Source organism: Furipterus horrens, unplaced genomic scaffold (genome assembly GCF_987537825.1).
Source record: "Furipterus horrens unplaced genomic scaffold, mFurHor1.1.pri manual_scaffold_17, whole genome shotgun sequence".
Lineage (NCBI taxonomy): Eukaryota > Metazoa > Chordata > Mammalia > Chiroptera > Furipteridae > Furipterus > Furipterus horrens.
Genome location: NW_028327187.1, coordinates 50648211 through 50672792, shown reverse-complemented (window position 1 = coordinate 50672792; position 24582 = coordinate 50648211). Strand labels below are relative to the sequence as shown.

The window sequence follows — 24582 nt, the reverse complement described above, 5'->3', positions numbered from 1 at the left end:
AGACCCTTTATAATCTTATAAAGGACAACGGGCGAAGGTCTTGAGCTCTTCTAGATGCTTCAAGCTGGGCATGGTTGTCGTCCTACCTACCTTTGGGTCCAGAAATCCCTAATAAGAGTGGGGGTGTGGAGGGGAGGGTGGCCTTCCCACATGCGGAAGGATCATGCAGAATCCAGGTCAGTTGGCTGTCCCCAGACAATGGCATGCTTGATTTAACAGGCTGGCATCCTTGTTGTATTCTGGAGGCTACAGATTTGGCAACAGGGTTAAAAGACATCATTTAATCTATAACCACTAGATGACAAAAGACAGATACTAATTTTTCAATGTCCCACATTAGGGAAAAGAAGGGCTTCTTTGAAGGAAGGTGTGCCAGGTACATCTCACCTGTCCAAAACCCTTTTGCCCATTATACTTAGTTCGGGCTGAGGGAAATATTTTAGGTTTCTCCCCTCTCAGACCTCTGGGCTCTTTCTGTCCAGGCCATTAGGACAGAAAGAGAAACCTGTTTTAAAGTGAAGCCCATAGACCACCCCATTCTTCACCAACCCAGCCACTTAGTTCAGCCAAACCATTGAGTCTCAAGAAGCAGCAATGCAGACAGGATCAAGTGAGGCCTATATGTACAGACAATCACTCAGGTCATGAGATCGTACGCTTATGCCCTTTGAAAACAGAAAACACATGTTAATTTATGTAACATAACCCACATACAAGTCTCTAAATCTGTAGGACTGTCTTACCAGAAAGACATCCAGTTGCAAGGCATTTGACATTCTTCTTGCCTGTAAATTAAACATCTTTGATAATACCACAGACATAGTTTAACTTTCAAATGAAAACAAATTTTAAATGAAAAGAAACTTTAAAGACAATTAGCTGCACTACTTTATAGTCTACCACTGAGCATTGTGATTTTCCTTGAATCACGATTTTTCTCCCTAAAATTACCCTCCTTGTGATTAAAGGGACTGCATTAAGTACATTTTTAACTTATCCTGTTCATTTGCATAAACACAACAAGAGGAGAAAATGATCACTTATTATCTTTGGCTCTGCCTTACTGGAACTTACACATGGAACATTTAGGGTGACGTTCAGTCTGCCCTTCAGGGCACAGAAGCAGAACCACATACCTGGCATTCAGCCTTGCCTGTAAACACCTCTCTTTTCCAAGTCCTTCTGGTTTTCCATTGTGCCTTAAGGTCCTTTCTAGCCATCTTTCAGGAAAACAACCTTCATTCCTTCCCTGGAAAGATTGCCAAGGTACCAGGCCTTTTATCTCGTGAGCTTTTATTACCTTTGAAAGTCAATTCAAGTTCCTCAGGGCTTTTTGGTAACAACCAGAGCCCAAGCATGTCTCCTTTAGGCATGACATTCCAGTCAACGTCTTAGTCAAAAAATCGTTATTAACAACTGGTCTTATTAGTTTTATGCAAAAAACCTTATGTCATTACTTACTTCTTTAGAATGCCAAACTCTGGATGGATCAGATAGGGAGAAAAATATACAGTGTGAAGGAAAATCCTAAATTCACTAAACTTGCATTTCCATTTTTATATTTTCATTTTTTCCCCCACTAAAAATTTTTTCTGTTTGTTTTTCCATTACAGTAGTCCCACTTTTTCCCCTTCTTGCTTCCCTGCATCCTTCCCCCCTTCTCCCACATTCAGTCTCCACCCAGTTGTCCATGTCCATGGGTCATTTATACATGTTCTTTGACTAGACACTTCCCCTTCTTACCCGCTTCTCTTCCTCCCACCTCTCCCCTTGTTACTGTTAGTCTACTCCTTGTTTACATACCTCTGGTTCAATTTTGCTCATTTGTTTGTGTTGTTCATTAGGTTCCTGTAATAGGTGATAGTATAAGGTATTTTTCTTTTGTTGCCTGGCTCATTTCGCTAAGCATAATTCTCTCTGGTTCCATCCATGTTGTTGCAAATGGTAGAAGTTCCTTCTATCTTTCAGTACTTATTCATTGTCATTTTCCCCCTTTGTACTCGTGTTCCTCTCTGTCTCTCTCTGTTTCTTCATCTTCTTAAAGCAGACCCTTTAGCATCTCTTGCAATGCTGGTTTGGTGAAGATGTATTCTTTTAGCCTTCTTTTGTCTTGGAAACTCCTTATTTCACCTTCCGTTTTGAATGAGAGTCTTGCTGGGTAGAGTATTCTTAGTTTAGGCCTTTGTTTTTCATTGCTTGGAATATTTTTTGCCGTTCCCTTCTGGCTTGTAGTGTTTCTGCTGAGAAATCTGATGATAGCCTTAATGGAGCTCCCTTGTATGTTATTAGTTGTTTCTCTTCTGCTGCTTTTAGGATTCTCGCTTTGTCTTTGAATGTTGCCATTTTAATTATGATGTGTCTTGAGGTGGGCCTGTTGGGGTTCATCTTCATTGGGACCCTCTGTGCCTCCTGGATTTGCGTGACTCTTTCTCTCCTCATGTTAGGGAAGCTTTCTGTCATTAGTTTTTCAAAGAGGTTTTCTATCCCTTGCTCTTCTTCTTCTTCTGGAATTCCTATGTTGTCCTGCAGCTGTCTTAGATCCTCTTCAGTCTTGTTCAGTCTTTTTTCATTTTGTTGCACTGTCTGGGAGTTTTTGTCTACATTGTCTTCCAGCTCGCTGATCCAGTCTTCTGCTTCCTCAAGTCTGCTTTCGATTCTTTCTATTGTGTTCTTCAACACAGAGATCGTATTCTTCATTTCCTCCTGGTTCTTACTGATAGCTTCTATGTCCTTTTTCATGGTGGTGTAATTCTCAGTAAGTTCTTTGTAGTTTCCCTGCAGTTCTTTGTAGTTTCCGCTGAGCTCATTGAGCATCTCCATAATCCATGTTTTGAATTCCATATCTGATAGTTTTCTCCCCTCTATTTCATTTAGCACTCTTTCTGGGGATTCTACCTTTCCTTTTCTGGGGGGGCGATGTTTCTCTATCTCCCCATTTTTGTGACTCCTATTGTTTGTTGGTGCTTCTTAGGATGATCTGCACTTCCTGGATCTGCCGCTGGTGGTGTCAGATCCTGTACTAGTCTGGACCTAGGCAGCCTGTTGGAGACTTCCAGGGATCTACTGCCTTTGTCTGTCTCCTTTAGTTATTAATCTATTCAATCTGTGATTAGCAATCAGGCTTAAGGACCGTGATTGTGGCAGCTTAATTCCTATAGGCAGGGCTTTTGCTTTTCCTCAGGCTGACGCCACCTGGAGAGGGGGAAATGGTCTGCCTGCAGCACTGGGACCCGGTCGGCTGCTTCCCCAGTTCTCCCCTCAAAGCCACCACACCAAACTCCCCCCAAGCATCTCCAGTCCTCACTGCCTTCCCTCTGCTTGAGCCCATGGTAAGTGGGGGCCAAAATATTTTCTTGTGCTATCCGCTTAAGAGCTCTTTTTCTCCAGCTGTTTCTCTCCGGCCAGCAAGAAACCCTGTGGCTTTTCGCTTTTCACAGCTGGATACTATTTTACCTTCCACTCTGTTGCTGCAGGCTGGGAAGCTCAGCTGAGGGTTTAGACCCTGCCCTTCTCAGGGGAAACCCCTGGCTGCTGAAGCTGCCACCCATGGGAGCCCAGCCAGCCCTTCCACGTCTCTGCACTCCCTACCAGTGACGTTGTGATGTAGTGGCCTTTTCTGATTCTCCATTGTTATAAGACTTCTTTCCAGCTAGTGTTCAATGTTCATAGTCTTGATCCTCCTTCTTCTAAACAAGTCCCTTTAACATTGCATATAACAGTGGTTTGGATCTAATGAACTCCTTCAGTTTTACTTTGTCCTGAAAGTACTTTCTCTGCCCTTCTATTCTGAATGACAGCTTCACTGGATAGAGTAATCATGGTTGCAGGTTTTTGCTTTTCATTACTCTGAATATTTCTTGCCAGTCCCTTCTTGCCTGCAGAATTTCTTTTGAGAAATCAGCTGATAGTCTTATTGGGACCCCTTTGTACATAATTCTCTTCTTCTCTCTTGCTGCTTTGAAGATTCTCTCTTTATCCTTAATTTTTGACATTTTGATGATGTGTCTTGGTGTGGTCCTCCCTGGGTCCAGCCTATCCGGAACTCTGTGCTTCCTGGACCTGAAACTTCATTTCCTTCCCCAAGTTCGGGAAGTTCTGCTTCCTTATTTTTTCACATAATTTTTTGATTTCTAGTTCTTCTTCTTCACCCTTTGGCAATCCTATAATTCGAATGTTTGTTCGCTTATAGCTGTCCCAGAGGTTTCTGAGACTCTCTTCATATTCCTCACTTTTTGTTACCTTTTTCTGCACTGGTTGACTGTTTTTTTCCCTCCCTATGTTCCAATTTGTTGATTTATCTATGGCTTTTTCTTCCTCACCACTTGTCTTGTATGTATTTTTGTTCATTTCAGCAGGACTAGCCTTCATTCATTCCCTGTCTTGATTCAGTCCCGCTGTTAGGTCTGTAAGTTGCCTTATGATTATAGTTCTCAACTGAGCCTCAGAAAGATTCGCTATTTGTTTATCGGTCTAGGCCTTTATTTGTTTTTACGTTAGCTGTGTGATTGGTATTTCAATCATTAATTCTGCCATTCTGACCATTTTGTTTATCTTTCCTTCTTGGGCAGGGTGTTGTCACACCTCCTACCCTATATTGAGCAGAGCCCTGTGTGCTCATCACAACCTGCCAACCTTTCTCACCACACTGTGGTGCTTTGTGCGGGGGCGGGGGTCCAAGGTGGATTACTGCTGTTATTCTCCACTGAGGAACCGGACTGTGGGGTCTGCCTTCCCCAGCATTGGAATTGCGAGCCAATAGGTCGGTCTGCAGCCAGGGCCGGCTCCCAGGCATTTCTCTCCTCCCTGCAAATACAGGTATCTGCTTACTGGGTCCCACTGTTCACTGCTGCGGCTGCTGCCTCCAGCACAGTTCGATCTTTCTCAGCCGCAATTTCACCCTTCCTACCTGTCCGGACGAGCACCACTTGTTTATGACTTCATACATTGGACTTCCATGCAGCTTTATTTTCTGGAACTTCTTATTATTTTTGGTTTTGTGGTAGTTGTAGTCCTTCTTAGTTGTGGAGGGAGACAGAGTGTGTCAGTCTATGCCTCCATCTTGGCCGGAAGTCAAGTCCCCATTCTTCTGACTGTAAAAACCAGTGAGGATTGAGGCAGTGGAAGAATCTTCTGGATTTCCAAGCAGTTCCTATTAAAGGACCAGCACATTGGTTTACTCCCTCTGAGCTCCAACACTGGGGTAGCAGTTTGAAAGGTATCAATGGCATACAAGGAGGGAAGATGCTTCACATCTTCCTAAATCCTCTCATACAAGCAACAGTCAGCCTCGGCAAGACCCTAGTACCCGTACCTCCTGTTAAGTGGTGCCAGGCCCGGCCATAGAAACAACCAGCCTAAGTTCACAGATTGTCTTCACCTGGGAACCTCCAAGTCCAACACAAGTAGCAGCCATCTCAGATTACTTTGTAGCTTATGCTGAGTGACCCTGAGCAGAATGCAGATAGTAGCTTACCGTGGCCTGCACCACACAGGAAGCCACAGAGCCTTCACACCCCGTGGATAGCTACAGACCATGTCAGAGCTACCCCTGCAGAACTAATCCTCCATGAAGGGCAGAGGTTGGTGGTCCCTGGTCACAGCCAGTCCTTGCAGCTGACTGGCCTGAATAAATCCCTCCCATTGATCTGCCAAAAGCAACCAAGCCTCAACAACAAGAGGAGCGTGTATTCAGCCCACAGTAGAATGCACCCTGAGTACCCAGCTTGAGTGATGGAAGAGGCTGTGCCACTGGACCCTACACGACAGCTACTACATTAGGCCATGCTACCAAGACAGAGTCATAGCAGCTCTATCTAATACATAAAAACAAGCACAGGGATGCTGCCAAAATGAGGAGACAAAGAAATATGGCCCAAATGAAAGAACAGATCAAAACTCCAGAAAAATAACAAAACAAAATGGAGATAAGCAATCTATCAGATGTAGAATTCAAAACACTGGTTATAAGGATGATCAAGGAACTTAGTGAAGACCTCAACAGCATGAAAAGAAATCCAATCAGAAATGAAGAATGCACTAATTGTAATAAAGAACAATTCACAGGCAATCAATAGTACAGTGGATGAAGCTGAGAATCAAATCAATGATTTGCAACATAAGGAAACAAAAGACAACCAATAAGAACAGCAAGAAGAAAAAAGAATCCAAAAACACGATGACAGTGTAAGAACCCCCTGGGACAACCTCAAGCATAAGGACCCTCTGGGACAACCTCAAGCATACCAACATTTGCATTATAGGGGTGCAGGAAGGAGAAAAGAAAGAGCAAGAAATTTGAAATCTATTTGAAAAAATAATGAGAGAAAACTTTCTTAATTTGGTGAAAGAAATAGACATACAATTCCAGGAAGCAAAGAGAACCTCAAACAAGATGGATGCGCAAACAGGCCAACACCAAGGCACATCATAATGAAAATGCCAAAGGTTAAAGATAAGAAGAGAATCTTAAATGCAGTAACAGAAAACAAGTTAGTTACCTACAAGGGAGTTCCCATGAGACTATCAGCTGATTTCTCAAAAGAAACTTTGCAGGCTAGAAGGGATTGGCAAGAAATTTTCAAAGTCATGAAAACAGGTACCTACAGCCAAGATAGCTCTACCCAGCAAAAATATCATTTAGCATTGAAGAACAGATAAAGAGCTTCCCTGACAATGAGAAGCTGAAGGAGTTCATCACCAACAAGCCAGTATTATATGAAATGTGAAAGGGATTTATTTAAGAAAAAGATCAAAACTATGAACAATAGAAAGGCAATAAATACATATCTATCAACAATTGAAACCAAAAAACCAACCAAGCAATCAAGCATAACAGAAACAGAAGCATATATAGAGAGAACATTTTGATGGTTGCCAGAGGGGTAGGAGCTCTGGGGGAATGAGTGAAAAGGTAAAGGGGTTAAGAAGTATAAATTGGTAGTTACAGAATAGTCATGGGAATATAAAGTACAGTATAGAAAATGGAGTAGCCAAAGAACTTATATGCATGATCCATGGACATAAACAATAGTATGGGGATTGCCTGAGAGTGTGTGAGGTGCTGGGTGGAGGGGAGCAAAGGGGGAAAAAGCAGGACAACCGTAATAACATAACTCATAAAACAATTTAAAAAAGAAAGAAAAATTGTACACCCACATGAAAAAGCATGAAGCTGGACCCTTACCTTAACAGTATGTACAAAAATTAACTCAAAATGGAATAAATATCTAAATGTGTAAGAGCTAAAACTATAAAACTCCTAGAATAAAACAATGTATAAAGACATGTGGTATATATAAAATAAAATACTGTATTATTAAGCCTTTATAAATAAGGAAATCCTGTACTGGCTGGTGTGACTCGGTTAGGTGTAATCCCACAAACCAAAATGTGGCCAGTTCAATTCCAAGTTAGGGTATATGCCTGCATTGCAGGTTCGGTCCTCAGTTGGGGCACATACAGAATGTAGCCAGTCAATGCTCTTATCTCACGTCGACATTTCTCTCCCCCTTTCCCCTCTCCCTAAAAAATTAAAAATAAAAGATAAGAAAAGCATGCTATATGCAACAACATGGATAAACCTAGCAGACATTTTACTAAGTAAAATGAGCCACTTATATGAAATGTTTTAAATATTTAAACTTGTCCTGGATGGCGTGGCTCAATGGGCTAAGTGCCAGCCTGAGATCCAAAAGAACGACTGTTTGATTCCCGGTCAAGGGACATGCTTGGGTTTGTGTGCGAGAGGCAACCAACTGAAGTTTCTCTCATACATCGATGTTTCTCTACTTCTCTTTCTCCCTCTCTTCCCCTCTCTAAAAATAAATAAATATATATATATTTTAAAAAGTAATAAAACTCATAGAAGCAGAGAGTAGAATAGTGGTTGCTAAGGGCTATGAGGAGAGGGAAACGTGCAGTTGTTGTTCAATGAGTATAGAGTCTTAGGTAAGCAAGATTAAAAAGATCCAGAAATATGCTTTACAAAATAGTGCCTATTACTGACAATACTGTATTTTTTTCTTTTATTTATTTATTTATTTTTTTTTAGTTTTTCAATTACAGTTGTCCCATTTTTCCCCCATTTCTCTCCCCCACCCAGCCCACCCCTTCTCCCACAATCATATCCTGCCCCGTTGTCCATGTCCACGAGTCATTTATACACGTTCTTTGACTAAATCTTCCCCTTACTTATCCCCCTTCTCTCCCTCCCCCCTCCCCCCTATTGACTGCTATTCTGCTCTTTGTCCTATTTAGTTCGTTTGTTTGTGTTGTTCTTTAGTTTCCTATATTAGGTGATATCGTATGGTATTTTTCTTTCTTTGCCTGGATTATTTCACTAAGTATAATTCTCTCTAGTTCCATCCATGTTGTTGCAAATGGCAGAAGTTCCTTCTTTCTTTCTGCTACATAGTATTCCATTGTGTAAGTGTACCACACTGTTTTGATCCACTCATCTACAGATGGGCACTTAGGCTGTTTCCAGCACTTAGCTATTGTAAACAGTGCTGCTATGAACATAGGGGTGCATAAGTTTTTTTGAATTAGGGTTTTAGGATTTTTCGGGTATAGTCCTAGCAGTGGAATCACTGGTTCAAAAGGCAGTTCCATTTTTAGTTTTTTGAGGTAATTCCATACTGTTTTCCATAGTGGCTGCACCAGTCTGCATTCCCACCAACAGTGCAGTAAGGTTCCTGTTTCTCCACATCCTCGCCAGCACTTGTTGTTTGTTGATTTGTTGTTGATGGCCATACTGACTGGTGTAAAATGGTATCTCATTGTGGTTTTTATTTGCATCTCCCTGATGGCTAATGATGTTGAGCATTTTTTCATGTGTCTATGGACCTTCTGTATATCCTCTTTGGAGAAGTGTTTGTTCAGGTCCTTTGCCCATTTTTTAATTGGGTTATCTATTTTCTTTTTTTTTTAATTTTTTTATTTTGGTTTTCCAATTACAGTTGTCCCCTTTTCACCCAATTTCTCTCCCCCACCCAACCCACCCCCTCTCCCACAATCATATCCCTCCCCGTTGTCCATGTCCATGAGTCTTTCATACAGGCTCTTTAATTAAACCCTTCCCTTACTTATCCCCCTCCTCTCCCTCTCCCCTCCCCCCTATTGACTGCTATTCTGCTCTTTGTTCTATTTAGTTCCTTTGTTTGTGTTGTTCTTTAGTTTCCTGTATTAGGTGATATCATATGGTATTTTTCTTTCTTTGCCTGGCTTATTTCACTAAGCATAATTCTCTCTAGTTCCATCCATGTTGTTGCAAATGGCAGGAGTTCCTTCTTTCTTTCTGCTACATAGTATTCCATTGTGTAAATGTACCACAGTTTTTTGATCCACTCATCTACAGATGGGCACTTAGGTTGTTTCCAGCACTTAGCTATTGTAAACAGTGCTGCAATGAACATAGGGGTGCATAAGTTCTTTTGAATTGGGGTTTCAAGAGTCTTCGGGTATAATCCTAGTAGTGGAGTCGCTGGTTCAAAAGGCAGTTCCATTTTTAATCTTTTGAGGCAATTCCATACTGTTCTCCATAGTGGCTGCACCAGTCTGCATTCCCACCAACAGTGCAGTAGGGTTCCCATTTCTCCACATCCTCGCCAGCATTTGTTGCTTGTTGATTTGTTGATGATGGCGATTCTGACTGGTGTAAAATGGTATCTCATTGTGGTTTTTATTTGCATCTCCCTGATGGCTAATGATGTTGAGCATTTTTTCATGTGTCTATGGACCTTCTGTATGTCCTCTTCGGAGAAGTGTTTGTTCAGGTCCCTTGCCCATTTTTTAATTGGGTTGTTTGTTTTCTTGATGTTGAGTCGTATCAGCTCTTTATATATTTTGGAAATTAGTCCCCTGTCTGTGATGTCATTGGCAAATATGTTTTCCCATATGGTTGGTTTCCTTTTCATCTTGCTGATGTTTTCTTTTGCTGAGCAGAAACTCTTCAGTTTGATGTAATCCCATTTATTTATTTTTTCCTTTATTTCTCTTGCTTTAGGAGATGTATCCGTGAAGAGATTGTTACGTGAGATATCTGATATTTTCTTGCCTATGTTTTCCTCTAGGACTTTTATGGTGTCACGGCTTACATTTAAGTCTTTGATCCATCTTGAGTTTATTCTCGTGTGTGGTGTAAGTTGGTGGTCTAGTTTCATTTTTTTGCAGGTCCCTATCCAGTTCTCCCAGCACCATTTGTTAAAGAGGCTCTTCTCACTCCATTTTATGTTCCTTCCTCCTTTATCAAAGATTAGTTGACCATAGAGGCCTGGGTTTATTTCTGGACTCTCTATTCTGTTCCACTGATCTATATGTCTGTTCTTATGCCAGTACCATACTGTTTTGATTACAGTGGCTTTGTAGTATTGTTTGATATCTGGTGTTGTGATTCCTCCTGCTGTGTTCTTCTGTCTCAAGATTGCTTTTGCTATTCGGGGTCTTTTTTGGTTCCATATGAATTTTTGGAGGATTTGTTCTAGGTCTGTGAAATATGTCATTGGTATTTTAATAGGGATTGCATTGAATCTGTAAATTGCTTTGGGTAGTATGGCCATTTTGATGATGTTGATTCTTCCCATCCAAGAACATGGTATTTGCTTCCATTTATTTGTTTCTTCCTTAATTTCTTTCTTCAATGTTATGTAATTTTCAGAGTACAGGTCTTTTATCTCTTTGGTTAAGTTTACTCCTAGGTACTTTATTTTTCTTGTTGCTATAGTAAATGGTATTTTCTTTTTTGTCTCTGTCTCTGCTATTTTATTGTTGGTGTACAGAAATGCCTTAGATTTCTGTATATTTATTTTGTACCCTGCTATTTTGCCAAATGCACTTATTATATTGAGTAGTCTTTTAGTGGAGTTTATAGGATTTTCTAGGTATACTATCATGTCATCTGCATATAATGAAAGTTTCACTTCCTCTTTCCCAATTTGGATGCCTTTTATTTCTTTTTCTTGTCTGATTGCTGTGGCTAGGACTTCCAACACTATGTTGAAAAGGAGTGGAGAGAGTGGACAACGTTGTCTAGTTCCTGAGTTCAGGGGGAATGCTTTCAGTTTTTGTCCATTGAGTATGATGTTGGCCTCAGGCTTCTCATATATAGCCTTAATTATGTTAAGATATGCTCCCTTTATTCCCATTTTGCTGAGTGTTTTCATCATAAGTGGGTGTTGTACTTTATCAAATGCTTTTTCTGCATCTATTGATATGATCATGTGATTTTTGTCTTTCATTCTGTTTAGGTGATGTATTATATTTATTGATTTGCGAATATTAAACCATCCTTGCATCCCTGGAATGAAGCCCACTTGATCATGATGTATGATCTTTTTGATGTATTACTGGATCCTGTTTGCCAATATTTTATTGAGGATTTTAGCATCGATGTTCATCAGTGATATTGGCCTGTAGTTTTCTTTCTTTGTTGTGTCTTGACCTGGCTTGGGGATTAGGATAATACTGGCTTCATAGAAAGAGTTTGGGATTTTCCCCTCTTCTTGGATTTTTTGGAACAGTTTGAGGAGGATAGGAGTTAGTTCTTCCCTGAATGTTTTGTAGAATTTGCCTGTGAAGCCATCCGGTCCAGGGCTTTTGTGTGCCGGGAGATTTTGGATTACTGTTTCAATTTCCTTTTTTGTTATTGGTTTGTTGAGACTTTCCACTTCTTCTTGATTTAGCTTTGGGAGGTTGTATGTTTCTAGAAATTTGTCCATTTCTTCTAGATTGTCAAATTTCTTGTCATACAGTTGTCTGAAGTAATTTCTAACTATCATTTGTATTTCTGAGGTATCAGTCGTGATTTCTCCTCTTTCATTTCTGATTTTGTTTATTTGTGTCTTCTCTCTTTTTTTCTTGATTAGACTGGCTAGAGGCTTGTCGATTTTGTTGATTTTTTCGAAGAACCAGCTCCTAGTTTTGTTGATCTTTTGGATTGTTTGTTTAGTCTCTATGTCATTTAGTTCTGCTCTGATCTTGATGATTTCATTCCTTCTTCTTGCCCTAGGCTTTGTTTGTTGTTGTTGTTCTAGTTCTTGTAGCATTGTGGTTAGGTTTTTTATTTGAGATTCTTCTAGCCTTTTCAGATATGCCTGTATTGCTATAAACTTCCCTCTCAGGACTGCTTTTGCTGTGTCTCACAGGTTTTGGGTTGTTGTGTGCTCATTATCATTAGTTTCTAGAAATTTCTTGATTTCTTCTTTGATGTCATTGTTAACCCATTCATTATTTAATAGCATGTTATTCAATCTCCATGAGTTTGGGTGTCTTTGATTTTTTTCTCTGAGGTTGATTTCTAGTTTCAGGGCATTGTGATCTGAAAAGATGCTTGATATGATTTCAATTTTCTTGAATTTGTTGAGGCTTGTTTTGTGACCTATCATGTGGTCTATCTTTGAAAATGTCCCATGTGCACTTGAAAAGAATGTATATTTTGCTTCTCTGGGGTGAAAATTTCTATATATATCAGTTAGATCCATGTGGTTTAGTGTGTTGTTCAATGCCTGTATATCCTTGGTGTTTCTTTGCTTTGATAATCTGTCTATTGTTGATAATGGAGTGTTGAAGTCCCCTACTATGAGTGTGTTGTTGTTGATATCCTTTTTGTGGTCTTCTAGTATTTGCTTTATGTATTTGGGTGCTCCTATGTTGGGTGCATATATGTTTATCAAAGTCATATCTTCTTGATGGATTGTTCCTTTAAGTATTATGAAGTGTCCTTCTTTGTCTCTTTTTATTGTCCTTGCTTTGAAATCCATTTTGTCTGATATGAGAACTGCTACCCCGGCTTTTTTTTACGGTCCGTTTGCTTGGAATATTTTTTTATATCCCTTTACTTTCAGTCTGTGTAAATCTTTTGTTTTCAGGTGTGTTTTTTGTAGACAGCAAATATGTGGGTCCTGTTTTCTTATCCATTCCATTACCCTATGTCTTTTAATTGGAGCATTTAATCCATTTACATTTAAGGTTATTATTGACATGTATTTATTCATTTCCCTTTGTACCTCTGTTCCTCTCCTCTCTTGTTTTTTTCTTCTTTTTTTCTTAGAACAGTCCCTTTAGTATCTCTTGCAATGCTGGTTTGGTGGAGATGTATTCTTTCAGTCTTCCTTTGTCTGAGAAACTCCTTATTTCACCTTCTATTTTGAATGAGAGCCTTGCTGGGTAGAGTATTCTTGGTTGTAGGCCTTTGTTTTTCATTGCTTGAAATATTTTTGACCATTCCCTTCTGGCTTGTAATGTTTCTGTTGAGAAATCAGTTGATAGCCTTATCGGAGCTCCCTTGTATGTTATTTGCTGCTTTTCTCTTGCTGCTTTTAGGATTCTCTCTTTGTCTTGGAATGTTGCCATTTTAACTATGATGTGCCTTGGAGTGGGTTTTTGGGGGTTCCTCTTGATTGGAACTCTCAGTGCTTCTTGGACTTGCATAGCTTTTCCTCTCATCAGGTTCGGAAAATTTTCTGTCACTATTTCTCCTATAAGATTTTCAATTCCATGTTCCTTTTCTTCTCCCTCTCGTATTCCGATGATCCTTAAATTATTTTTCCTAATGCTATCCTGTAATTCCCTTACATCTTGTTCATATTTTTTCAATCTTTTTTCATTTTCTGTATTGTCTGGGAGTTTTTCTCTACATTATCTTCTAACTCACTAATCCGATCCTCTGCTTCGTTAAGTCTGCTTTTGACTGATTCTACTGTGTTTTTCAGTTCAGAGATTGTATTCTTAAGTTCTTCCTGGTTCCTGTTAACAATTTCTATGTCTTTTTTTATGCTGGTGTAGTTCTCTTCAAGTAATTTTCTTGGAGCTGCTGGTAACTTCCTTGAAGGTTGTCATAGTTGATTTTAAGGATGTCGAGTATATTGAGCTTCTTTACCACCATTGTTTTGAATTCCATGTCTGACATTTGGGCTATGTCTATTTCGTCTATCTCTCTTTCTGAGGATTCCTCTTTTCTTTTCATTGAGGGGTTATTTTTGCATCTTACCATCTTGGATTCTTTTTGTTTTTTGTTTTTATTTATTTATTTATTTATTTATTTATTTTTGGGGGGGTAGTCTGCTTTGACTTCCCTCCTTTGTGGTGTAATATTCTTTATCGAAGGTCTGGGAGTTTCAGTGGTGCAGTCTCTTTGATATCCTGAGCCTGATGGTCTTGAGTTACCCTTTATGTCGTTTGTTTATGCTGTTCGGTTATATTTCAGATGTTCTTTGATAGGATCTTCCTTCTGGCTACTTGGTTGAGAGTCACTCTATCTGCTTTGTCTTGAGTTCTTTTGTGGATATGCTGTTAAAGACATAAACACACAGCCCAGGCAGGAGACCCACACCCTCAGAAAGTATCCCCCACTCTATCCTGCTATCGTTAGCCAACTAGCCCGTATTAATATAAATGTAAAGAGATTTGAGCTTTTATACTATAAGAAGAATAGATAAGAGTTGTTTTGGGGGAGGAAAAATATAATTTTTGATAGAGGGGTTGATAGCTTAATAATAGTTGAGACTGTGCAAGCCAGTTAGTAATATTTACATTGTATGTTAATAAAAATAGAAGAAAAGGATAGAAAAATACATAGTATAGTAAGAAAGTGGGATTGTATTGTATTTGGGTTTATATAGTAATTATATTATATTATTTAGAGTGATAGGGGGGCTAAGCTAGACACACAAACGAATAAACCACGATTAAAGAGAAAGGATGAGAAGGAGAGGTTATATGCAACACGTTAGAGATAAAGTTTGTTATTATTGGAAGAGGTGAAGGAAAAACACCCCCCCCAAAAAATCCCCAAGAAAATATAAGAAAGAAAAGAAGAGAGAAAGAGAAGAAAATAAAAAATTTACCACAAAACCCCCCTAAAAAAAACCCCAAAAGGGAAGAAAGAAAGGAACAAAGAAAGATAGAAAAGAAAGAATAAAGAAGAAAGAAAGAAAGAAAAAAGAGAGAAAAAGAAATTAAAAAATATATATATATACCCCCCAAAACCCCCCCAAAAAAACCCCCAGGAAAAGAATAAAGAAAGAAGGAAAGAAAAGAAATAATTAAGAAGAAAGAAAGAACAAGGGAGAAAAAATTTGGGAGAAAAAATTTGGAAAAAAAAAAATCGATGTTTTTACTCCGTTTTAGCCTTGGTGTGTTGCCTTCTTTTTCTGGGTCCGCAGCTGGTCTAGTGTGGCAGGTCAGAGGTTCTTGTTTTTTGCAGGACTGGTGTGCGCCCCCGGTTGCCGCTATGGTGCGCGCCCGCGGTTGCCGGCACGGCGCGCTCCCTTGCTGCTTGCTGGAGCCAGTTGAGGTGCCCTTCCGCGCAAGCCCCTGCGCTCTCGGGCGGCCCGAGAGTTTGCCCCGCGGTTGGAGCCCACTGCTGCCGGGCCGCGGCGGTTCCCAGTTCGTGCCGAGGTGTCCCTGCCCGCGCGGGCGGCCCGAGCTCTTTCCCCGGGATTGGCTCCTGCTTTCGCTGGGCCGCGGCGGTTCCCCGTTCGCGCCGAGGTGTCCCTGCCCGCGCGGGCGGCCCGAGCGCTTTCCCCGGGATTGGCTCCTGCTTTCGCTGGGCCGCGGCGGTTCCCCGTTCGCGCCGAGGTGTCCCTGCCCGCGCGGGCGGCCCGAGCGCTTTCCCCGGGATTGGCGCCTGCTTTCGCTGGGCCGCGGCGGTTCCCCGTTCGCGCCGAGGTGACCCTGCCCGCGCGGGCGGCCCGAGCGCTTTCCCCGGGATTGGCTCCTGCTTTCGCTGGGCCGCGGCGGTTCCCCGTTCGCGCCGAGGTGTCCCTGCCCGCGCGGGCGGCCCGAGCGCTTTCCCCGGGATTGGCGCCTGCTTTCGCTGGGCCGCGGCGGTTCCCCGTTCGCGCCGAGGTGACCCTGCCCGCGCGGGCGGCCCGAGCGCTTTCCCCGGGATTGGCTCCTGCTTTCGCTGGGCCGCGGCGGTTCCCCGTTCGCGCCGAGGTGACCCTGCCCGCGCGGGCGGCCCGAGCGCTTTCCCCGGGATTGGCGCCTGGTTTCGCTGGGCCGCGGCGGTTCCCCGTTCACGCCGAGGTGTCCCTGCCCGCTCGGGCGGCCTGAGCGCTTTCCCCGGGATTGGCTCCTGCTTTCGCTGGGCCGCGGCGGTTCCCCGTTCGTGCCGAGGTGTCCCTGCCCGCGCGGGCGGCCCGAGAGCTTTCCCCGGGATTGGCGCCAACTGACCCCGGGCTGAGGTGCTTTTGCGCTCGCGCGCCGCCCCGTGCCCTCAGTCCCGCTGAGCCGAGCTCCGGGAGTTGGTCTCTCGCCTCTTAGGGCAGGGCCGGGGACACTTGTGCTCAGTGGAATCGAGCGTCCGTGGGTTGCCGCCTCCCGCTGTTCCCGTGCTGCAGCTGCCCACCTTCCTTCACCCGTCTGGGCCGGCACAAACAGAGCCTGCGCTAGTGGTCTGCTTTCCGGCCTGGGGCCCTGCGCCCACGGGAGCTGTCTAGGGGTGTCTGTGCACAGTCCTCTGCGTGTTCAGTGGGCCCTCCCTGTGCCCATTGGGGCACTGATCTTATGTCCATTGGGGAGTGTCCGAGGGATGCCTGGACTCACGGCCCCGCGCACCTGGGCCAGTGAATGAGAGCACTTCCCTATGTGCGCCCCCGCGACCCAATGGTAGGGTTGAGGAGTGGATGAGTGGGCCTCTGCGCCTGGGCTCCTTCAGAACAGCCTACCACCCCCAAACTTTCCTCCCGTCTCCACCGTCCACTAGAGAAAAATATAAAGGAGAATTATGTTCTCACTTGCCCGGCAGCACGCTGTCTCCTGTCCTTCAGCGCCAATGCCACTTGGTCGAGTTCCGTCTCTGCCAGCGGGCAGAGACCCGCTCTCCGCCTGACTCCTCTCTGGGGTAGCCTGTGGTCGCCAAAAATCCTTTGTGTGCTTCCCGCCACAGCTCGGGCAGCCGCCCCAGTCAGGAATCCCGTTTCGTCCTCTTTTTCTCCACTATCCTCACTAAACAGGTTGTTCCCAGATGGATTTTCTCTAATCCAGCAGTGCCTTGGCTCAACTCCCGCCAATGTCCAGCTGCTCACTGAGATGTTCTGTCTGCAATTAGACCAAACCGCAGACGGGTCTCCGGAGCCTAAAACCGCAACCTCTCCTCACTCCTCCGCCATCTTACCTCCTGTCCTATTTTCTTGATGTTGAGTCATATAAGCTCTTTATATATTTTGGAGATCAGTCCCCTGTCTGTGATGTCATTGGCGAATATGTTTTCCCATATGGTTGGTTTTCTTTTCATCTTGCTTATGTTTTCTTTTGCTGAGCAGAAACTCTTTAGTTTGATGTAGTCCCATTTGTTTATTTTGCATCTAAAATTTTAAGTGTAGATTTCAAGTGTTATTACCACAATAAAATGCATAAATAAAAATTTTGCTTTTTTATTTCATTTTCCAAGTTTACACATTTATGACATGGGTCCTTCCTCAAGCCACATGTCAGAAAGTATCTCTTGCTATTTGTTCTTGGTTGTTGTTGCCCTTTGTTAAACAACCCCCAAGCTGAAGATTTGTCCCTTCATTCTTCCTGGGCTCTATTTCACAGGTTTGGGTGGTATTTCTAACCCTGCTAGGGCTTCTTGGAGAACCAGGAATTTTTGTGTTGCTCTAGGATTTAGTCTTGATCCCTGACTCCAAATTTTTTCAAAAGAAAACTTATTCTGAAAAAAAAAAAGTAGAAAAACAGGGAAGGCCAGAAGGGAGGAAAAGAGGGAGGAAGATGCCCTAAGCCTTTACCTGCTCATTTGGGTTTAAAGACAAAATTATAAACCGGTTGTATAAAAGATACTGTCTTCAAAAGAAGCTGACTGAAGCCTTCCTCGGGGTTGATAGGACATGTGGACACAACTAAATGTTGGAAGGTATGAAATTTTGGAAATAGAATATACTACAGACCCACAGTTCTGGAGTCATTGCCGAGGTAACTCAGGTTCCAACACTGGCATGGAATTGGGCTTTCATGGAAAGTAACTAGAGCATAGGGATGCATCATTTCATTTCAGGTTGCTTTCACAATCTGGTAAGAAGTTTGATTTCACAAGGAAACTGACTGTTCCTTAAATATGTGCAAAGAAAGACTATGACAAATAGCTCTGAGAAAAATGGTTCCTCATTTTAGCTTGTCAACACAAGGACTTGTATTGATGGTTTATCTTAGTAGTTATATCCTGAATCAGGTTAACAGCTTGTGTAAGACAACATTAGGAAGGAATAAAAAAGAATCACAAGAGAAACTAAATAAAAGCTTGGATGAGAGCCTTTGAGCCCAAATTTTGATTTAAAGTGTCCTGAAAGCTCTTTTTGTGCTTTCTTTCTCTTTCATTCTTCCTTTGTTTCTTTTCCTTTTCTTTTGCTACATATTGCAGTAAAACTAATGTATATAAGTTAGAGGTCTGAGCTCCCAAGTAGGCTGTTTTTCCCCATATTTCTAATAAACAAGAGCTGTCAACTACTCACCATGTAAATTAGCATTCAAATGTCTTCAGTCTACCTTCTGCATGCAAATCTCTGGCATGGCTACCCAGTGTTTCCATTTCATTGCATCTTCTATGCATTCATAATACTGCCAAGAACTCCAATCTGTTGATAAATTCCATTAGTGGGGTAAATAATTGAGAGGGATAATAAACATTTTTGTGAATCACTTTTCAGCATCTGGTCAAGACCAAGACCAGGATTAGAATTTAGAGAGACATTTCTAACCCTTTAAATTGATCCCACCTATAGCAGAGTTAGTGTTGACCTAAATGCATTGACCCACAGATTAACAAAGAGTCCTCTGGATAAATGTGTCCTCCACGGATTACTGCCCTCTTCTACCTTTCAAACTCATACTCACATTCCCTCGGATTTTGCCTCTGTGTTCTTCCTTCTATCTAATAATCATACATCGTTATTTCTCCAGAATAGCTTTAAATGCCAGAACATGCATCAGCTGTGCTTCCAGCACAGGATTTGAAGGATGATCTGGGATGGCTTCCTGCATAATTCAAAGTAGGTGAATTTTGTCTCTTTCTATTCCCCTAAAATGCCTTCTCTCCATTCCTTCTAATAGAGACTTCCAACTTCCCCTCACACCTCTACACATCCCCCATAGTTTAGATCTGTCCCCTTTCCCTTAGCAGTCCTCTCCTTCATGAACGCCATTCATTTGGTGCCCTGTTCTGGATTCCTAAAGTAAGAACTAAGGTGTTGGTAGCTAAAAATGACTTCTATTAAGTGAGGGCTACAATATGGCAGACATTTTAAAAATAACAATTTATTGATACAATTCATTCTCAATTTTATTGAGACATAAAGTTCATTCTTTTAAAGTGTAGAATTTGGTGTTTTGTAATATATTTACAAAGTTGTACAACCATCATCAGTATTCAATTCCAGAACATTTTATTACCCTCACAAAGAAAACCTGCACCCATTTAATAGTCACTTCCTCTCCTTCCCCTCATCCTAATCCCTGTCAACCACTAATATACTTTCTGTCTCTATGGCTTTGCCTATTCTGTACATTTTATATAAATGTAAACATACAATATGTGGTCATCTGTGATTGGCTTCTTTCACTTAGCATAGTGTTTATAAGGCTTATGTATGTTGTAGCATGTGCCACTACTTCATTCTTTTTTATTGACAGATGACATTCCATTTTCTTGGATGTGCCACATTTCATTCATTCATTTATCAATGGGTGGACATTTGGGTGGTTTCTACTTTTTGGTTCTTATGAATAATGCTTCCATGGACATTATATACAAGTTTTTATGTGGGCTTACCTTTTCAATTATTTTGAGTATATACCTAAAATTAGAATGGCTGGGTCCTGTGATAACTATGTTTAACCTTTTGAGGAACTGCCAAACTCTTTTCCAAAGAGGCTGTACCATTTTAAACCCCCCACCAGCAATATATGAATGTTCTTATTTCTCAATGTTGTTCCCAAAACTCATTATTATCTTTCTTTGTTTTTTAGTATGGTAGGCATTTTTACATGTAAATTATCTAATTTTATATTCACAAAGACTACACTGTTCTTAATATATAGTAGGCTCCCAATAACTATATATTAAGAACAGTGTAGTCTTTAAGTTTAAAACGATAAATTAAGATAGATGTCATTGCTGTCATGTAGCACAGTCTAGAGGTGATAAACTGTTATATGCTTTGTATTAGCCATTTGTATATTTAAGTAAGTTAAATGTATGTAAGGAAAATCTTAGTTATACTTGTTGAAACTTTTCTGGCAAGGGAGAAAATTTTGAGGGCTGTTGCTTAATGGATTATATAAGTATAGGGTTTGAGGTTCAAAACTATTCAGTTAAGCATATTCTAAAAATTGACTGATACTTTCATTTAAATTGAAGCCTTGTATTCAAAGCTGACCTAAGAAAATTGTGTTCAATCTAAAGACCGCCATTTGCTTCCTGTGGGGTTTGGTGAATAGTTAGTGGTAGTGGTACCTTGGAAATTATACAAGGTGGGCAAAAGTTAAGTGTGCAGTTGTAATTATGTGAAACACAGAGTTTATTCTTGTATTATTAATCAATTATTGTATTATTTTTTCTATTCAAATAGTATCCACAATTATTGAACATTAATTTTCAAATGTTTTATAACCTGATTTAAAATCTTCAAGTTTAAACTAGAAACTTATACCAAGGCTTTGACTTTGTGCTAAATCATTTTTAAAATTTGTAGCTTTATTTTTTAATTATAAAAAGCTGGTACTGATCTGGCTGGTTTAGCTCAGTGGATTGAGCGTCGGCCTGCGAGCTAAGTGTCGCTGGTTAGATCTTCCAGTCAGGGCACATCAGAGAAGGAAAACTCTGATTCCAAAAAACCTCCGCTGCCTTGCGGCATACCTCTTCAGGGGAAAGGCTAAGGGAGTAAACCCCGACAGAAAATCCGGAGCCGGAGTCCCTAAGGCGGTTTGACGTTATAGTCAACACCGGCAACTCCTGCGGCGCACCTGAAGCCAAGCTGTATTGACTCCGTCTTTCCCTTGGATCCTTCAGCTGCGAAGAGAGGGGGGGTCTGCTGCATGGGCAACAGCAGACCCTCCATATCACCCTGCCCAGGTTCTGTAGCTTCAGCTCCACTGGAGAGGACACTCCAGCGTCATCGCAAGATGTCGATTCAACACAGGAGGAGACAGATACTACCATGTCACTCCCGAGTCGGACTGCACAGCCATTCTCAGCGGTGCAGATAGACTCTTAAGAAGCTACACCATCGTCTCTCGAGACGGACGGCTGCCGACGATATTCACAACAACTGTGAAAGTAGATTTTATTCTCCCCATTTTGTAAATCAGGATACCAAAACTCTGATAAATTAGACAATAATAATATTTTTTGATGACTGATAATGTAACAGGCATTCTTGGAAGTTCTATCTCCTTTACTCTGTACAGTGACCCCATAGGGTAGATAGAAAGTGAATTCCAGATGTACAGGAAGGTTAAAGTAACTCACCCAAAGTCACACAATCACTAATCAGTGGAGCCAGATGTTAAACCCAGACAGTCTGATTCTGGGTGGGTGATGGAGTCAGAATTTAAACCCAAGGCCATTTGACTCCAACAAAGCTCATACTTATCTTCAATACATTCCACTAATGCACTTCTTGGGCTATCCCTCCAGAGCTATTTGCATTTTAACAGGGGCTCCATGAAAATACTGTGACTATCTAAAGAAAAAAAATTCCTAATTGTAGAATTTTGGATGACCTGATCAAAATACTTGTTCAAGTGAAGGCCTTTTATCCTTCTCTACCTACTGGTGCCATGGTGCCATATATGAATCCCAGCAGCTACTTCACAGGAGAATTCTGATGAGGACAAGGATACTCAAAGGTCAATCAAAAATGCTCCAAAATCCCGAATAGACATGAGATTTCAATTTCATATGTAGGAGTAATTGGTAATTAGCATATAAGTAAAAATTTTAAGTGATTTTCTCAATTAAGAGTTCCACAGATACTTGTCTTTCTCTCTCTCAGAGTGGGGCAAGAGTAGGTTTACATCTGTGAATACACAAAACACAGAGTTTATTCTCACATTATTATTTAATTATTGTATTATTTTCCATACAAACAACTGTAAACCTACTGTTGCCTCACCCTGTATGTTAATAATAGTAGCTAATACTCATTGAGGGTTCACTGTGTTAGGTAGTGTTCTGTGGGCTTTACATACCAAGTCACTGAATCATTACAACAGTCTCATGGGGTTGGTATCATCATCCACATTTCATAGATGAGTAAACTGAGACACAGAGAGGTTGAATAAAGTTACAAGGGCACATAGCTAATACGTGGTGGAGCCAGACTGTGAAAATAAGTGGTCTATCTTTAGAATCCAAAGCTCTTAACCATTGCTTATTAAAAGAAATCACAGGGTGAGTCTATTGGATTTATTCATAGGCTTAAAAATGCCAATTGGCTCTCTCAACTTCAGTGGCAATATAATTAATGATGGTGTTAGAATAGAAATTCAAAACCATTTGAGTCCCAAGGAAAATTCTTATTTTGCAGGATGGGCCCATGAAAGTGCTATCAGGACACCTGGCAGACAGCCTTCAGTGTGTTGGAACACCATTGGGAGCTCATGAACGGGGTGACTAGCTGTATCTTCTCCGGTGTCAACACACCTTCCATGATGCCCATGATCAGACAGCCCCAAAAGGAGACCTCTTAGCCTATTTACTAGAACAACAATGTGTCCATGAAGCCCATTGCAGATGGAGGTGATTGTTGGGGAATTTGGGATCATGGTGGTGCCCCAGGACACAGTCAACACAGACAGGATCATGAATCACTACTCAATACACTTCAAAAGCAAAGTAAGTTCTTCATCTCCCTGTTGGTGTAGCTTTGTGATGTGGCCCTTCTCTGAAAGGTCTAGGGAGCTGGCAACCTACTCTCTCTGCTCTGTCTCCAGAACAACATCATGGTGGTGAAGGATGACATCAACCATCCCATGTCTCTTGTCAGCTCAACCAAGAGCAAGCTGGACCTGCAGCATAGGTATAGCCATGTCATGGATTACCTGTCCCAACCGGTCATCGACTACATTTTCAAGAGACAGCTGTACATCAATGCCTTGGGCGAACAGCCACACAGCCCCCTACTCCATTGTCCCCTTGTCCTTCACCAACACACTCGCCCCTCCAGTCTCTATCAGATTCCTGTTTCTCTCCTACCTCTCTGTTTTTCTATCTCATCATCTTGACTGTTCTGCCCCTTCACTGACTAAACCCCTCCACAGTCTAGGAATCTGCAGAGAACCACAGCATCCATTATTCCACAGTCATCATTGGACAAACTTTCCTCTAGTCTCTGGGAGAAGTGGAATCCTGACCTAGCTTTCTGTCACTTTCAGCCCAGAAAACTTGACCAGAATAAATATCAGTGCTGCCCTCTAGTAATCAGCTCCCAAACTGAAATTAAAGCTGAGACTTTAATGACCCTAAAGAGCCACAGGGTGCCATTATTATACAAGTATTCTCAAATCATTCTTTATAAAAAAAGGAGAGGGCCCGGGCTAGCGTGGCTCAGTGAATTGAGTGCCCACATGAGCACTGAAGGGTTGCTGATTCGATTCCCAGTCAGAGCACATGCCTGGGTTGAGGGCCAGGTCCCCAGTTGGGGGTATGTGAGAGACAACTGACAGATGTCTCTCTCACACATTAATGTTCCTCTCCCTCTCTTTCTCCTTCCCTTTCACTCTCTCTAAAAAAAAGTAAATAAAATATTTTTAAAAGGCGAGGGGAGAGGTGTTGAAAGGAGGTAGAGGAGGATAAAAGAGGGATAAATGGTGATGGAAGGCTATGTACCTTGGAGCGATGAGCACATAATACAATATATAGATGATTTATTATGGAATTGCACCCCTGAAACCTATATAATTTTATTAACCAATGTCACCACAATACATTCAATAAAAATTTAAAAAATTAATACACATGTTCAACATCCATTGTAAAAATATTTTAGAAAATGGAGAGCAGTAAAAATCATAAATGCATTTTTTTCAATTAATATGGAATTTTTCCTAAAATTATAATCGAACCGTTTAAACAATTTTGTAAACTTAAAAAAAATGATGCCATAACAATGTAACTTCTAACTAACAGCCCAGGATTTGGAGTCAAGGACACTTTCCTTCAAACTATGGCACCACCTTTCCTAGCCATGCGACCTTGTGCTAGTTGATGATAAGCAGAGCTACAACCCAGAATTGTTGTGGGGATAAAAAGGATGGTGCATATTATCTGTCTGGCACATAACATGATCAAAACTTGGCATTTCTTAACCAGAGTATTTTAAGACCATGCTAAACCCTAGTCGGTCTTGCTTTTGGAGGCCCCACTGCACATATATACTCTAACATGTACCCACATCCTATATTAAATAAACTTTTCCTAAAAATTGGAAGTAGTTTTTTAAATTTAGCCTCTGGAATGTATTATTGGTTATGACTTCTTAGCAAAGATTATATATACTCAGGAATTCTTGCAAACCAACTACTTTTCCAATGTATTAATATTTTCTGAATACAAAAAGAAATAATTTATAAAATTGATGCATTACAGTT

General features: G+C 41.4%; 1 protein-coding gene across 1 annotated transcript in view; it reads right to left on the bottom strand.

Annotated features, from left to right (window-relative positions):
- The window catches only part of GUCY2F (guanylate cyclase 2F, retinal), a 188000-nt gene extending 165348 nt beyond the window's left edge, over positions 1-22652 (bottom strand). Inside the window, 1 exon segment of the mRNA XM_090264055.1 lies at positions 22551-22652. Within this exon segment, the coding sequence (XP_090120181.1) occupies positions 22551-22652 (102 nt within the window).
- Positions 22653-24582: the final 1930 nt, after the last annotated feature.